Source organism: Lepidochelys kempii, chromosome 2 (genome assembly GCF_965140265.1).
Source record: "Lepidochelys kempii isolate rLepKem1 chromosome 2, rLepKem1.hap2, whole genome shotgun sequence".
Classification (NCBI taxonomy): domain Eukaryota; kingdom Metazoa; phylum Chordata; order Testudines; family Cheloniidae; genus Lepidochelys; species Lepidochelys kempii.
The window spans coordinates 112,123,807-112,140,805 of NC_133257.1; the positions used below are offsets into that span (position 1 = coordinate 112,123,807).

The 16,999-nt window shown below is 42.7% G+C and overlaps 2 protein-coding genes across 21 annotated transcripts in view; one reads left to right on the top strand and one right to left on the bottom strand.

Annotated features, from left to right (window-relative positions):
- The window catches only part of GMPR (guanosine monophosphate reductase), a 73,379-nt gene extending 63,548 nt beyond the window's left edge, over positions 1 to 9,831 (top strand). For all 6 annotated transcript variants that reach the window (XM_073331981.1, XM_073331984.1, XM_073331985.1 and 3 more), the window contains one exon: positions 3 to 9,831. In XM_073331981.1, coding sequence (XP_073188082.1) covers positions 3 to 183 — 181 coding nt within the window. In that variant the 3' untranslated portion in view covers positions 184 to 9,831. The remainder of the gene's footprint in view (positions 1 to 2) is intronic.
- The window catches only part of ATXN1 (ataxin 1), a 279,929-nt gene continuing 269,790 nt past the window's right edge, over positions 6,861 to 16,999 (bottom strand). For 14 of the 15 annotated variants that reach the window (XM_073331975.1, XM_073331971.1, XM_073331974.1 and 11 more), the window contains one exon: positions 6,861 to 13,212. In XM_073331975.1, the coding sequence (XP_073188076.1) occupies positions 12,682 to 13,212 (531 nt within the window). In that variant the 3' untranslated portion in view covers positions 6,861 to 12,681. The remainder of the gene's footprint in view (positions 13,213 to 16,999) is intronic. The other variant, XM_073331980.1, reaches the window with a different exon arrangement.

Consider the following 16,999-nt stretch of genomic DNA (forward strand, 5'->3'; position numbering starts at 1 on the left):
AGGGCTTCGGAGGGCAGAACCGTGGAAGTGCCTTACAGAGGGGACGTGGAAACTACCATCCTCGATATCCTCGGGGGCCTGCGATCCACCTGCACCTACGTGGGAGCTGCCAAGCTCAAAGAGCTGAGCCGGAGGGCGACATTTATCCGGGTCACCCAACAGCACAGCCAGGTGTTTTCTTAACCAAGGACTGTGACATGTGTCTGCCGCTTCTCCCCACTCCCTTTGTGTTTGGGGCAAACCCCCCAGGCGGTGGAAGTAGGGGGGTCAGTTGCCACTGGTGGCGGGGTTTAGCAGAAGGACATGCCATCAAACACAGTGCCATATAGGATTCTTTTGGTTCACGATGCAATAGCCTCATCTTTTAAAGTCACGTCTGTTTGCTTTCAATCTAGTTTTTTCACCATTCATTTTTCTCTCTAATAAAGAAGCCTCCATTCACAGTGAGTTAGCCTTGCCAGACCCTGGTCGCTGTTACCAAGTTTTGAAACATCCCCACAACCTCTCGCCAGCACCGCTCTAGCAGTATGGGTTATAGGAGCTGCCGGCTGGGAGGGGAAGGGGTTCAGTATGTTGATCGGGATAACCAAAGATCAGAGCCATACTTTTTGACCTTTCAGGTGGCTGGATGAGCCCAGGTTGCTGCTGCATTTTCACTGTGATGTTAAAAATGCTGGAGCTGTATCAATGGCATTTCATGCCTTTTAAGGCCTTTTTTATTTAAATCAATATATTAACAGACTTACCGCTCCATAGACACTGGCATTATAATGTAGTGAGTGCTTCCTCCTCCCACCCCCACCCAGAACATTTAACAGGGTACTAGTTTTTTGATGGGTACAATCCTCAGGGGTCCTGTTTTTATCATCTCTGAATAGGTTTTGAAGCTGTAGAGACACAGCACTACTCAGCGCCAGTGGCCTGATTCTGCAGAGCCTTGTGATTTGCATAGTCATTTCAAAAAAGAACAGGAGGACTTGTGGCACCTTAGAGACTAACACATTTATTTGAGCATAGCTGACACAAAGCAACTACAAAGACACACTCGCTTTGACCAGGTGTAGAAATGATTACACATTGAGCAAGGCCTGGGGAATCAGGCCAAGGGGGTCAGATCCATCTCTCTGTTACCCTGGTACAACTCTTTTGAAGTCATAGGTGTAACCGAGGGCAAAATATGGCCTGCATTAGACCAGCTGAAGACTTCATTGCAAGAAGCCAGTTGTCCGATCTTGAGTTAAAGCAGTTGCTGTGAAGGAAATAATGAATATTTTAGACTCTGGGCAACACTTTAATAAACTGTAATGGTAGACTAATTAATTGATAAATCACAATGAAATTTCTTTGGAAGTACACATTGAATTCCCAGGAATATCACAGTAGTTCATTATGATAAATGTTATTAGAATGAATACCAATGAATTAATAATGACCGGCCACTTACTTTAGCCTGTGACTGAGATTTCAATACAATTGGAAACTGAAGTAACTTCAGTTTTTTTTTTCCCCTTCTGTGGAAAGATAGAGACTTCCTTTGGAATGCAAAACTGTGACCCGTGGGAAAAGGAGCAGACAGAAAGCAAATGGCATTATTCTAGCATTCTTTGTTGTTCAGAAAAGATCAAGGAGGATCAGTACAATGGAACATGTTAAGTAACAAACCTAAACCCCAAATCAGTCACTGATGGTGTTAATCAGATTATGCGTAATGGGAAAAGCCTAGATGATCCTTTATCTGAAGGCAGGTGGTTTACAATAAAATGTTAAGTATTCCCCATTAAACATTGTGAACCTGATTCTAATTTACAATAAGACTTTGCCCTGGTATTGTACAGGGGGCCTTAAAGAGGGCATAGGTCTCATGTACACTGATTTTAAGGCCCATTTACGCTGCCAGAGTGATGTAAAGAAACCTAAGTGTAAATGAGAATCAGGCTCCCAGGCCCTGCCAATTAACTTTCTTCTGAAGTTGGAATTTGTATGTAGTGAACTCCAAAAAGGCAGCCGAATGGTTTCTTTACTAAAAATAAATAAAAATACTGTGGGCCAAATTCTGCTGTCAGTTAAGCTGATGTAAACCCAGAGTAATTCCACTTAAATCTCTGAAGTTACTTGGAATTTACATAGATATAACTAAGAGTAGACTGTCTCCCCTCTCCCCCTTCCTTTCTGCCCACATATCCTCCAGCCACATGCCCACAAGAAAAGTGTATTTGTATACAGGTAAATCAAAACTTCTTCAAGGAATGAGGTTATACTGAATATACACTCATACCACCAGTGCATTCCATACTTCAGAAGTGTGGCTCTCCCCTAGATGCTCCAAGGTTGGGATGCTAATTGTTTTTATAGGGCTTTTGGGGCTACGTTTTAAACCTCTGCACATTTAAAAGACTAGATCTTTAAGGTACACATTGGAACTGCTTCTTTTCTGCAGTGAAAACTTCTTGATTCTCCACTGCTGTGGCCATTATGGAGTCAGTTACACCTGTTTCTTCAGAGGACACCTTCAGTCAGATGGCTCCTTTCACAATGCCCCTTGTACAAAATACAGCACACACACACGTTTGAAAGTGGAACAAAGAGATTGGCCTGAGGCTAACACAGGACCCAGTCTGGTGAGGTGACAGGTGCCCTCAATGTCTGTAGGACCCAGCTCCTCCTTCCACTTCAATTAGAGGCCAAACGCTTGTTGAATTCATTGGAAATTGAGGGTGTGCTACACCTGGCAGGATTAGGCCCCCAAGCAATTAACTTGAGCTACCTCATCTGATCATTTTACAAGGTTCTCCAGTTCCTAGTGTCTTTCCCAGCAGCTTTGCACTGTGCTGCACTTCATGAACTGCTACTGCCAAAAGAGGCGCCCCCTTCCCCCCCCAGCTACCCATGACAGTGGGCCAAATTCTGACTTGCTTTCCACACCCTTGTAACACCACTGACTTCAGTGCATAAGAGGAAAGTTAGAATTTGGCTCATTGGCTCCATCAAGGTGTAGCTGACGGGCCACGTTGCTTTAAAAATGAAGCTAGTTAAAACAAATCTGATTAACAGGTTCAGGTACGATAATACACATTTAAAGCCAAAGCCTGCACAAGGCATAGGAGGCTCTGTGTCCCCCAGTCCATCTGTGAGACAGCAGGGGAGGCCGAGGAGTGCTACTGTCTGTAGGAGTGATGCCTGCACCACAGCACCAAGGGATTGTGGTCTGACAGGGAGTGCTGTGTGGGGAGTGACTGTGCTGGGACCAGAAGTGGGGATGGTCTGCGGGAAGAAGAGGTGCACACTGCTGTCCTCAGCCCACTACCTCACCCTGCTCAGCATCCTCGGGGGGGCTCTGGAAAGCACCATGGGACGGGCACACTTCTGTGCCTTCCCCCTTGACCTGAGTGGGTAAGTGTTGGATTTTGCCCTTGCTGCTGTCAGGTATTGTGTGCAAGGGTGGTTCCAGGAAGCACAAGTTAGGAGGGCTTTGGGGAGGTTTGCTGAGGATGGGGAAAGGCGAGAGCTTTTGCAAGTCTTCCAAGACACAATATGACACCATCACTGGATACAGGATTAATGTTTTAATCCATGGGCCCTTGTGGTCTGAAACTCGTGCTGGGCCTAATTCTCACATGTACCAATTTCACATTGGTCTAAACCCATTGACTTCAACAGAGTCTCTCCTAATTTTCACCAGTGTAAATGAGAGCTAAATCAGGCTTCTCTCGCCAAACTGATGGGCATTTAGGCGAAATCCTGTGCTGCTGGAGTCAATGGGAATTTTGCTGCTGACCTCAGAGACACTGCAGGATTTGGCTTTTCTTGGTTAGAGTGGGAAAATCACAAGGCCTAGGAGTGGCAGTGTGGCTGAACTGCTAAAGCCCACCTGCAGCAAGGCACTTGTTTCCCCCCGTCTAGAAGCAATGTGTTCTCTTTGGGGGTTGGTTAAGAAAATTTGAATAAGCTTGCGGTACTGCCACCTGCTGCATGACTTCTCTGCTGGAAATGCCCTAAATGCAGTCAGTCTTGGCCCACTAGTAATAAGGGGTCTCCCCACCACCTGCCTTAGACTTGGTTCTTTTTTATTCATTCAGACATTTAGGCCTGTCCTCTGGATGTGACTTCACAACATCAGCTATTACACCGCTGACATGCATAACATTTCCAAACGTATGTAATAAATAGCCCAGAGCTTCTTTCTGACAAATAAAGTTTGTGATCATTTTGAAGACCATACATGAAGTCTTTAAAAAAGAGTGAGTTTTAACCATTTCCATAACACTGCATACACCACAGCTGAGATGATTAAGAATGGGTATCTTCTTTCCTCATTTGTAGCCAAAAAACGGTGCACAGAATGCGTCCGCCATGACGAACCTGCTCATATAAAGTGATCACGTTGTGCACCCTGGCTGTTCTGTTATGAAATAAATGGCTCCATTTTGGCGGCCTGGATGGGATTATACGCTGTATGTGGGAATGTGCAAACTTCTGTGTATAGTGATAAAAACAAACTCCATAAAAATGTATTCCTGAAGCTAAATCTGAAGAGGGAAAAATTAAATGAACAAATTATTCATTCACAGGAAAATTGTGTCTCATTCTTTCTGAACGCATAAAGACAGACACACATTTGCAATTGGCACTGTTATTTTATTAGTACGAGTATACTGAAACAATAAACTTGTACTGGTATACAGACAGTTTCTTTAAAACAACTTTGTTCAAATTTTGAATCAAACATTGTTTTATTATAATAATGAAATAATTTCTACCTAGAAAACCTGCAAGCACCATCAAAGAAAGGGACCATAAAATTCAATAAACAGACGCGAGTGTATCCTACAAATAGACACACCACCATTAGAAAATAGAATATGAATTCTTCCATTTTTTTAATATTTGTTTTAAAAAAGCTAGTGCAAGTACAATATTTTACACTGGAATTACAGAGAGTATGCACGCATATGGAAAAAAGTTCTCCTGTCACAATAAAAGCTCTTAACTATGTCTGTATGCACTTAAAATTTTCTCTTTTCATTAAGGTGCAAAACATTATTCCCTCCCTATTTCTCCTTTGTACTGGCCATGTCAGCTTGATTTCTCCACAACACAAAGCTGCATTATCCCTTTTTCTGAGCCTACATTAGGCACAACACTGGAAGTGTGATTTGCAACAACCCTCTTCAGAAATACCAAGCAATTAAAACCTTAGAGACTATTATTGTGGAATCACTAGACTTACCCACATGAGGACTTTCCTCAAGTGCCAGGACTAGTTGGCCAGTCCAAGCCAGCTGCTGGCTGTCAAAGACTGTGACACTGATGCTGCAAAATTATTTTCAGTAGCTAATTTGAATGGAAAAAGTTGGAGATTCCCCTTTTTAAGCGCTGCAGAGAGAACAGCGTTCACAAAAAGTTAATATTTTAAAAAAGCCAGACAGAAATACATACATTAGTGAGTTGCAACATTAGCTGACTGTCTGCGAAAAGTTATTCCTGCTGCCTTAATAAGATTAGCAACTTTGCTAAGTAGCCAAAGGGCCAGACAGAAGACATGAATTCAACCACTTGCAGCCACAGTTACAGAGATCCAACAACTACTGACTTCAACTGGAGAGAGGGAGAGAGAGGGAGTGTGTCTCTCTCTAAAGCTAGAATCATCAGGCTCTTTATTTTTAAAGCAAACATCAGGGGCCAGATCTAGCTGGCTGCCGCTGTTTTCACACAACCCAGTAATACAGCTTCAAAGAGTGAGTAAGGATTAATGCAAACAACACTTCCAATGCACGCCTGCAGCATGGTCAAGGGAAAGGGCACAGGAGCTTTGACCACTCAGAATAGAAACAAACGAATGAACAACAAAAAAGTCAACCTTGGATGAAGCCTCCAATTAATTCTCAGTGGAAGACTTGAGTGCTTTCAGATAACGACGAGTAAAATTATAGCAATCTTAGAGACTGTTATTGTATAACTACTTATTGGCTGAATGCACTTCATTCTAATACATTTGTTGGGGCCATTCTTTTGGGTGTCAAGGGGTCATTTTAACGTGGTAATTATTTTTCCCCATGTGACTGTTAGGTATCAGAACTGAAGCTTGCGTTACAGGCTGTCAGGGGAGGGAGAGAAGGGTTCTGAAAGTTAACTGTTTATCCCCGCGGTGCGGTGCGTAGGCTCCCAGCTGTCCAATTTGACCTTTGGCCAAGGAAAGGGCCCTTTCCCTGGAAATTGCTCCAGGATTCTTTCATTTTGGCCTGTGAACAACATGAATCTCTAAATCAAATAAGAAAGAACCTGTCCAAGCTCAGAGCACATCTGGAAAAATTGAAATTCATGTCTTTACCTCCTGTTTAAATGAGGTGGGAGGGTGTGTGTACACAAAAGGCCATGTCTCGTTGGATATTACTCTTATTTACTGGTAAGCGAGGATTCCTTGTTATAAACACTTCTTGTTCAAGTTATAGTCTTTGGGTTGATTGGAACAGGAAGTGCTGAAAATGTAGAACAGCATCCCAGAGGGAGTAAAGAAGTTACAATGGCTTCAGAATCTAAACTACGCAGGGTGCTTAAAGATATATTTTCAGCGCAGGAACAAACAGTGTGAAGCATTCCCCCCTTTCCCCCGCATCAGGATTTATGTGATATGAACAGAAAATTGAGGATAGTTGTTCTTTAAGAGCCTTTTAACTATATAATTCTTCCTGTCCAGAGCCAATACAAATCAGATCATCTAAACGTGACAGTTTCTATATACAAAACACATGTAACTTTCAACCTTTTCTGCTTTTGTATTTAAAAAAAACCATTTTTTTTTTTTTTACAAACAAGGTATGAAACACACTGTTTCAACAGATCCATCTCTTTTTCAAACACTGAATGAATCATTCCAACATTCATTTTTCTTTTGTGCAATTTTTAAAAACATTACCTGTACTCCTCAATGTGAGTGCTTCCAAAAAGGTTTTTTTTGGTAAGCTTCTCAAATTAGGTTTACATCAAAAAAATATTCCCACAAGGTATAGTGCTACAAGAAAAGATCCTATCAGTAAGGTAACACATCTGAAGCGAGGTCGTCTATGTAAAAGAAATTAACTCTGGAGTAGAGGTGTGCAACTTGTTTGGAATTTCCTTATCAACAGAAAACACAACCCTGTCCTTGAAAAGGATATGAAATCAACTGAACATAATAGTTATTTGCTTTTATATTCATATATATATGTGTGTGTGTATGTGTCTGTGTGCACGTTTGTGGGTGGATTCTTTTTTATTTCAGGATTTTGGGGATTGGGGAAAAAAAAGCCATGAAAAGAAAAGCACTGACCACACACTGCTAAAATTCCTTTGCTTTTCATATCAACACTGGGTAAGTCCACAGATTGGACTCTGCTGTTGTCTGGTGCTGTCTCCACTTTCCCGTTTTTGCGTATGCTTCATAATAGAAGTGACAACAGGAGGTCAAATTCTCATCTCAGTTACACGCATGCAAGTCTGGACTAACTCCACTGATGTCAACAGTTACTCCAAACATATCGCTGTTGTAACTAAGATCGAATCTGGCTCTAAATGATCAAGCCACTAATTTCTGTAAACACTTATACCTGTAGTTAACATTAACATGCAAGTCCCCCTGCCTTCAATAGGCCTAATCAGATACTTAAAGTTAAGCATGTGCATAAGTGTTGGCAGAACTGTGGCCTAGTGCCCATGGCATTGCATACTAAGAACCCGAGTGAGTGCTAGTGAAATAACACTATTAGTAGTTTTAAAATAGCTAAGATTCGTTCTCCCTGAAACATTTTTTTTCATTTTAGTAGTCACATGCATTAACAGAATTTCATCATTTTCTTTAACATTGGCAACATACTTAGGTAAAATTACTCTCTGTGCAACGAGAGAGTCTCATGGTAACCAACAGCTATGGTTCACTTTGAATCTGCTGCTTTGTATTGCAATCTATGTGATAGCTACAAAATTAATCCACGAGATGCAGGAAATCCAAACTTGTCCTTGAAATTGTACATCCCTACTCCAGAGCAGTAAAAGTGCTGCTTCTGGTCACATCAGTGTACCACACATACGCCAGCCCCGTCCCTGAGTAAGAGGTGTGAAAGGTTTCTAAATGTTCCTTGCTTTAGGGAAACAAGAGCAGTGATGTCACTTCCTGGTGCTGAGAAAATGACAGAACAACGGTTTAACCAAGTGACGACAGGGTTAAAAAAAACAGAACCTGCCCCCCCAAACATACATTAAAAAAAAATCCCCCCCAAACCCCACAACAACAATGTACAAAATCATTAAACAGTTCAAACAAAAATCCAATTTGGGTTTCAACTAAAGGACTTGAGGTAAGTGACATCAAACTCCAAATTCCCCATGATGTGGCCCAGACAAACTGAAACGATGCCTAAGTTAAACACTATAAGGAACAGTCATTATCTAGAGAGAGATAGAGAGAGAGATTGTTTTTTTAGAAATCCCTATAAAGAGGTTCTTGTTTATTTTTTTCTTTTGCCCTGACTAGATTTCTTGGTGATTGTATTCATTTCATTGTAAACTAAACAGGTCTGGTACAAAAAAAAAAACCTAACGACTTGTCAGTTAATATTGCAAAGTGGACACTGTAAAGAGGCCCATGACTAATCCTTTTACACCGAACTCACCTAAATATTTCTCTGCACGTGATTGTTATTTTCACTGTGCACCTCAAGCCACAAGAATTCTAGCCACATCTACACTTAAAAATCAGATCGACCTAGCAATGTTGCTCAGGGCTGTGAAAAATTTTCATACCCTGAGCACCACAGTTAGGTCCACCTAATCCCCAGCGTAGATGTGGCTAGAATTTTTCCACTGACCTAGCCCTACATCACAGAGAAGTGGATTCACTACGCTGACGGAAAGCCCCTTCCGTCTATGTAGGAAGTGTGTACACTACTGTGTGTGGCAGAGCTGTAGCTATTCTGCTGGAGAGCATACATACCCTTACTCCTTTGAGCTATCAATGGGGCAACTCGCCCCACTGGATTAAGGATTTACTTATGTGAATAAGGGGTCATGGCCCTGCCAAACTCCAGATGCCACCAGGCAAACCAGATTCAGCCAACTGAAAGTAGTCACTTCTTTCTGTCCATTTAGGGGTGAAATTCCCTCCTGTACAGAGAGCCAATACCAAGTTAATGCACCAGTTAGTGACATAAGTGGTGTATAGGCTTTGTGCTGGCTTTTTGCACAGGGGTGAATTTCACCCACATTGTACATCACGCAGATGGTAACATTCATATACAAGAGCATGTAAAGTATACGTATATTTTATATATATAAAGTAACAGTTACAGGCATAGTTTGAAGAGAAAATGACACTGACAGTGCTGTAGAAGGCTGCTTTCACTCATGTAAGAGACGATGTTATTTACTCATGACTGAACTGTTTGTGATTTACAGGTCCCTCACATTCTCAAAATTCTTATCCCCCCTTTAAAAATCTTTGTGTGTGTGGGGGGGGGAACACCCACTAAGCCTTGTTCTGGATCTTCTTTTTTATATTGCGGAGGCCAGGGTCTTACATTTGAAAGGATATGGACCATCCAGGGCCATCGATCCATGTGTGCCACACTTGTTAACTACATACAGATTCTGTGCCCCCAATCAAGGGAGGTATAAGGCCCTAAACACTTTTTTTTTGTTTTTTGTTTTTTTGTTTTTTGGGAGGAGGGGGGTAGAGAAAACAGTGAAAGAAAACAAAAAGGTGAAAGTGGAAGAGGGTGTGAGATCTAGCTACCACCACGTGGGTGGGTCTACATTGGCACATAAAGTATTGCACATCCTAAAAAAGCAAAAGCACAAAAAGGGACAATTGCTTGGAAGGAACCAATTATTTCAGAATTCCTAAATCTGAAATACCAGCACAGAACTAATACATTCCTATTGCTCCAAACTTTTTTTATTTGTTTACTGTTAGTGTTAGTAGAATAGATCCAGTCAGTTTAAGAGTCCCTGCTTCTTTATTAACCAAAAAGATGTGTGTGTGGTTTTATTTTAGATTTTCTGAGTATGTGTATTATGAATATAGTGGTACTAACGTGAACTAAAATCTAATTCTGCCCACATCTTTCTATTCTTCTTACCATCAAAGGTTAAAACGTAACAAAAACAAAACAAACAAAACAACAATAAATTGCAAGTGCCCTGAGCAGAGTATATGGAAGATTAAGCAAGTTCTCTGAGCAGAAAACGTTAAAAAAAAGTACAGCACTAGATAAGCAGTGTGACCGTGAGAATGAACCTGCTCAGCTATTTGGTAGCCTGCTGAGAGGTTAATGAAATTCAAGGAAATTCAAGAAAAGTTTCAAGCTATTTTAAACTTATTTAAATGTTTTTGGTGCACCGCAGAAAATGGTATAAAACCAGTTAGTTCTGGTGTGAGCTAAATTTCAAGTAACGAACAGAAGAACCAAAAAGCTGGGGGGGGTGTTTTCAGATTTTTTTGTAAATAAAGGAGCTGGAAATACTGTATTTTAGGAGAGGGAAAATGAGATTTTTAAGGAATTTGTTCATTTTAGATACTGTATCTCTAATTAAGAACTTTTATAGCCTACTTCTCCCTATTAGTACAGCTTCTTCAAAAGTACTTGAAGGATGCAAACTCAATTACAAACCAAAAGTAATAGTAATATAAAGGCTTAATCCAAAACCCACTGAAACCAATGGGATTGAATGCAATGGGCTTCAGCTCAGACCTGAAGTGCTTAGTATTTGCACCTCCTGTAGAAAGATGTGGGCCAAAGATGCACAGCACCTCTAAGGATCCAGCCCTACCTTTGTTTCAGATTACTGGGAACAAAAAAGACTTAACTATCTGAAACCCCCATTCCCTCTCACTGTTTTGTACCAAACTCTGAAATCTAGATTGTATTTCAACTGGAAAATGTCATTAAAACAACAAATAATAATAATAATAAAATAATAACGGTTGTTGTTTTTTTATAAAATCCTGCTTATGTGTAGAGATGTCTTTTCTGGAAAACTCTCTCAATGTATCTGAAGAAAAATTCTCCGAGTTGTCCTGCTAGGACCTGGTTCTGTGCGACAGATATGGCAGAAAGACCAAAAATGAACTTTAAAGGAACGTAACTCTATAAAATGGCATAGAGCTTAGGCAGGTTAGTAAATAATTGCTACATTTGTTTATGCTCTCTCAGTCCCCCTCCCTTCCCCACAACATTATTAGGTAAAAACTGCAGGAATACCACACAAATGATAAACTCAAGATGTGCAAATTGCAAGATTCTTTAAAGTCCATCTTTTTCAAAAACACTGGACAATAATGATTTTTTTCCTCTTTCCTTTTTCCTCTCTCTTATTCTTTTATTATCTGTCAGCTCGCATATGCCTTTAACTCTTTCTCAAGCATTAAAGTTTTAAAAGTGCCTCCTATTAAGTAGTCCTTTGTGGACAATGACTGTCACATACTAGTTCAATAATTCACATTCATCCCTTTGAAACCACATTAAAATTTCCAACATCTTGCTTGTGAAAAAACTCTACATAGTCATATGTAGTTAACAGTGTTGAATAGATTCTTTTTTCCCCCTCAAACAGATTAAAGTGAGATACAGTACTTATTGAGTGTTAGACCAGGATGCTCGACAAGAAAGCGTGAACAGCATTTTAAGTGCTTAAAGACATTCTATGTTCATCTTCAACGTCCGATTCCTTGTGTCACACTGAATTTTGAAAAAAGTGGCACCAGTTGTCCATCGTCATGAACTAAAAACAGTACTAGAGTTAAAGACAAAGATTTGCAACCTAAATGCAAACAATTTATGTCTGCGCTCTCAAAGGGGCAGTACGTGTCTACCTTGTGGAAGCAAATGTTAATGGCATAACCTGATCAGTTTATCTAACACTGCACAGAACCAGGAGTTTCCCCTTAGCTAGGGGACCCAACAAACTTTAGGCTTTCCTCGCCCTGGCTATGTCATTAAGAAAAACAAGCAGTGTAACAATGCAAGCATAGGACCTTACTGAATGTTACACTCTGGCAATGGAACTGCACTAGCAAGCTGAAAAGAAACATCTGCGTGGCAGTCACTTTATGAATAAAATTCAGTGCAGTCGGACCCCATGGGGGAAAATATATATACTGTAGAGCCTTGACTAAGAGTTGGTTTGATTGTGAAATGTGTCAAAGACTGTCTGATCCTTTTTCAATAATGTGTGTGTGTGTGTGTGTTGGGTTCTTAAGAGTTCTCTTGGCACGAGAGAACCTCCTAATGACCCAGCCAGGGAGCTGCAATCCCTCCTTGGGACTGAAACACACACAATGCATGCAGTGCAGTTTATCTCTGCTACAGTTCCCTTCTCGTCACCTCACAGAAAAAAGAACAGCTGGAGTCTGCTCTACACTAGGTGACAGAAAACAGGAGCCATGACAACACATTCATTTCCACTAAGGGTGCGTGAAGCAGATACTGCCCCTTCTGTAGCTCTCAATAAACCTAGTCACTGACAAAACACTTGTGGAAAAACATATGCACCTGTCTCCTGCATAATACCAGCTGCAACTATAACAACAAGGTTATAACATAAACCTAAAATAAGATGATAACATGTAAATACTGGGTTATTTAGTCTACAGTACAGTAATCTGGATAAAAATGACAAGGGATAGCCTAATTTCCTTTTCCCAAACAGCCTTTACTTGCCTACGTTAGATCGACCTTCAATGCAAATTTTAACCTCCTGAGGAATAAAAGAAGGCTTGGGAAGAGTCAAAGGTGGTTCCTCTTCTGATTTCTCTAGTTTCCGTGTTTCAGGGGCCGACCACCTCCTCTTCCTCGTCGCCGTGGGCTTGCTGGGTTCTGTTTTGGTGAGCAAAGGTGCTGCAGGCAATCCTATTTTGTCCAGAAACTTCAGTTCACCATTCTCAGATAACATCTGTGCACTTCCCTGATTAATACCATTTTCCTGCTCCACATACCTGTGTCTACTTCCAGCTAGACTGTCATTCTTTGAGTGCTTCAGCAAGATACTAGCTGAATCCATGGGCTGGCCCTTTTTAATAGAGCCATTCTTCAGATTCTTGAGAGTAAGCGATATGCAGACATCCCCAACTGAGAGTTTGGAACATGGCAAATCAAAGAGCTGGCTGGTTCTCTCAGGGCAGCAGGATGACCAGCCTTGTCCAAATACAAAAAAAGGGTATTCGACCAAGACTTCAACGCTGACCTGTAGAAAGAGAAGAAAACGAGAGAGAGAGGGGGAGAGAGAGAGAGAACATGAATCTGAAAACACTGATTCACTACAGTACGTGCTCAGCACACACACAGTTACGGTCAGCTCTTTAGTTTTAGCTGGAGAGACTGATAAATACGTGCACTGTAAAAGCTTATTTGGTATCCATAATGTCACTACACTGGACATTACACTTAATGTTTGTCCTTGTTAAAATGGCATTAACAAACCCTCTGAGACTGGCCAATCCTCAGCACAAAACCACAACGTTTGAGCCTTATCTTTATCATCTGCTCAACGACGTGCAATGAAGCCTGAGCAAAAACAGTTCGGATACCATTTATTAATCCTTTATTCGCTGTGCGTTTATTTTATATAGCCAGCCATTCACATTTCCCTTAACCCTTAGAAAGTGCGGTTACTCACCCTGTGCACTAACTGGAGCGCTTCACGACGTGTGTCCCTGTGGGTGCTCCACTTTAGGTGTACCTGCGCCTCTGATCGAAGCATTCTGGTAGTAATGCCAGTTCTGCCAGGCCATGTGCCCTACACATCCTCGTGCCCGGTACCGAGGCTACACAGGGCTGTGTGGGCAAATGGCCCTCAGTTCCTTCTCTACTGTAAAGCCACAGAGGCAGCTCCGAAGCAGGGGGAGGAGGGCAGGTAGTAGAGCACCCATCGGGGGACACATCTGAAAGAACTCCAGTTACTGCACAAGGTAACTTCTTCTTCGAGTAGTGTCCCTGTGGGTACCCCACTTTAGGTGACTCCCGAGCAGTAACTCTTTAAGGAGATGGGAATTTTGGACCAGACAATGCAGTTCTTTCTTCAGTGATGGACCCTGCTCCGCACAGGGGAGGGAGGAGCGAGGAGCAGGGTCCATCACTGAAGAAAGAACTGCACTGCCGAATACCGCATCTGCTCTTGCACTGTGAATTAGAGCACAATGGTCGGAAAACGTGTGCACAGAGGCCCATGTTGCAGCCCTGCAGATTTCAGCAACTGGAACATCTTTGAGTAGAGCTACTGATGTAGACTGTGATCTAGTCGAGCATGCAGTCACTTTTGGGGGAGGTGTAACCTCAGCAGAGCCACAGCAGGCAATAATCTGTTTAGAAAGTCTTTGAGTGTGGCCAGGCACACCCTTAGAGCTATCTGCAACAGAAAAAAAAAAGTCTTGGGGTCTTCCTGAAGGGCCTAGTCCTGTCCAAGAAAAAAAGCTAACACCTGCTTAACATCTAGTGTAGGAAAAGCAAATGGACGTGGTTTAGGGAAAAAAATTAAAGGTGACTAGTTTGGTTGATATGAAATTGAGAGGAAACCTTAAGTAAGAACTTTGGATGGGGTCATAAAAATACCTTCTCCTTGGGGAACAAGGGAAAGTCTGCCATTAGAGCCCGTATCTCCCTAACCCTTCAAGAAGAAATGATGGTCACCAAGAAGGCAATCCTCATAGACTGATGTAGCAGCAAGCACATAGCGAATGGCTCAAGGCAGGGCCATCCTTAGGCATATGCAGAATACGCAGCTGCGTGGGGCACCACAAAACGTGGGGCACCAAATTGCCCCAAATTTCACGGCGCCCTACGCAGCTGCATGCTTCGTATGCAGTAGCGCGGGGGGCCAGCCCCATCCCCCAGCTGGCCTCCCTGTGCATTCCTACAGGGGTATGGGGCCTGGAACAACTCCCTCTGCCCCACCTCTTCCCGCCCTCACTTTCCACCCCTTCTCCGAAGCCCCCCCAGTGACGGACATAGCCCAAGGGATTGGCGGGGGTGGGTGGGTTTTGCATCGGCAGCAGGGGTCAGGCCTACCCCCGCACTCACGCGTGGTGGCAGGAAGCAGAGCAACCCAGCCCCAGCCCGCTCCACTCTGCTGGCTCCACACCACCAGTGTGTGTGTGCGCGCGGGGGTGGGGGGGTGGACCCCTTCCCCCGAGCAACACGGCTAGGGCAGGAGGAGCGGAGCGGGCTGGGGCCGGGTCGTTCTGCTTCCTGCTGCGGTCACCAGGCCCCCCCACTAATCCCCTGGGGCCGCTCTGGGCCTGTAGGGTACATAAACAGTCCTGAGCCACCCCTGGAGACATTGAAGATGCAACCTGGTATTTTGTGTCAAAAAAACACAAGCTGCCATGTGTCCCAATAATTGCAAACATGTCCTTGCTGGAACTTGAGAGCTGAGCTACACTCTTTGTAGAAGAGTCTTTAGAGCAGAGAACCAGCTGAGAGGGAGATAAGCTCTGCGTATTATCAAATCTAGAAGCGCTCTATAAAGAGAATTTCTTTTGTAGAGGTAAAGATGGATTTCTCTAGTTTTATCGGCAGGCCTAGACTTCGGAACAGTGAAGTTGTTCAAACTGCCAACCATATCTCCCTTGAGGAGCCAATTGTTGAGGTAGGGAAAGAAAGCTAATCCTAGACAACAGAGGTAGGCAGCTATGACCTCCATGACTCTAAAACACCCTTGCGGTGGATAACTGGCTGAAGAGTAGGACCCAGTACTGGTAATAATTGTGATTGAGAGTGAAACGAAGAAATCTTTTGTTAGAAGGCTGAATCACTATGCGGAAGTATGCATCTTTGAGGGAGGGAATTCCAGGGAGGGAATTATAGCTGCTAGGGACACCATCTTGAATTGCCTGAGACCTAGTCTCAGCCTCCAATCCTCATTTTTCTTGGGTATCAGAAAATATCTTGAATAGTACCCTTTTCCCCTGTGTTGAAGTGGGACTGGCTTTATGGCTCCCAGACTTAGAAGAAGTGATGAGATCTCGTTTGTCAGCAATTGGTCATGAGACGGGTCCCTAAAGAGGAATGGAGAAGGAGGTTGGAAGGGCAGAGTGGATGTAAATTGGATAGTATAACCCCAAGTAATGACCTCCAATGCACATCTGTCTGATGTTATAGCCTCCCATGCTTAACGAAATAGAGAGAGGTGTGTCCAAATTGAGGAAGGAAGGTTCTGTTGTGCAGCTGATTAAACCTGGCCATTGGGTGGTCTGGACTTGACCAAATCATCAAAACTGATGTTTGGACGATGTTGAAGACTGAGATGAAGCAGCTGAGCTAGTGATAGGGTTTTTTAAAAAAAAACTCAACCTCTTAGCCTGTGGTCCTGGTGGCCTAGGGAAGGCAGAAAATTGAGCAGGATGGGATCTTTGTGTCAACTGACACCTGCTAAACATCCTTCTATTTTCAGGTGTGTATATCCCTAAAGACCTACGTGTTGCTCTCGAGTTCTTTAGGGTATAAAACCTGTCATCTGTGAAGTCTGTGAAAAGTTTCTGGCCATCAAAAGGTAAATCTTCCAGAATCAATTGTACCCAGACAGCTGAAACCAGGAAGCTCTTCTCACCACTACTGCAGCAGAAATAGACCTGCCTGCAGTGTCCACCACAAAGAGTGAAGCTTGCAGTGCAGTTTTTGCCAAAAGTTGACCTTCCTTTATTATGGCGCTGAACTGTTCTCAATGTTCCTGTGGTAAATGATCAATAGAAGCATTAAATGTCTCGTAGTTCTGGTAGTCAGATACTGACGTCAACTCTTGGTGGTTAGCTATCCTGAAGTGTTGCTGACAAATAACTCTTTGAGCAAACAGGTCCAGACACTTCTATTCCTTATTATAAGGGGTGGCTTTTGGGGTATGCTGCCTGCCCCCTCCTTTGACTGCGTCCATGACAGGAGTTTGGCGCTGGATGAGAAAATAAAAGATCAGAAACCCTGGACAGGATATAGGTGGGTTTTTTTTAAATCAGCCCTCTTGCATGTAAAGAGAGCCACTG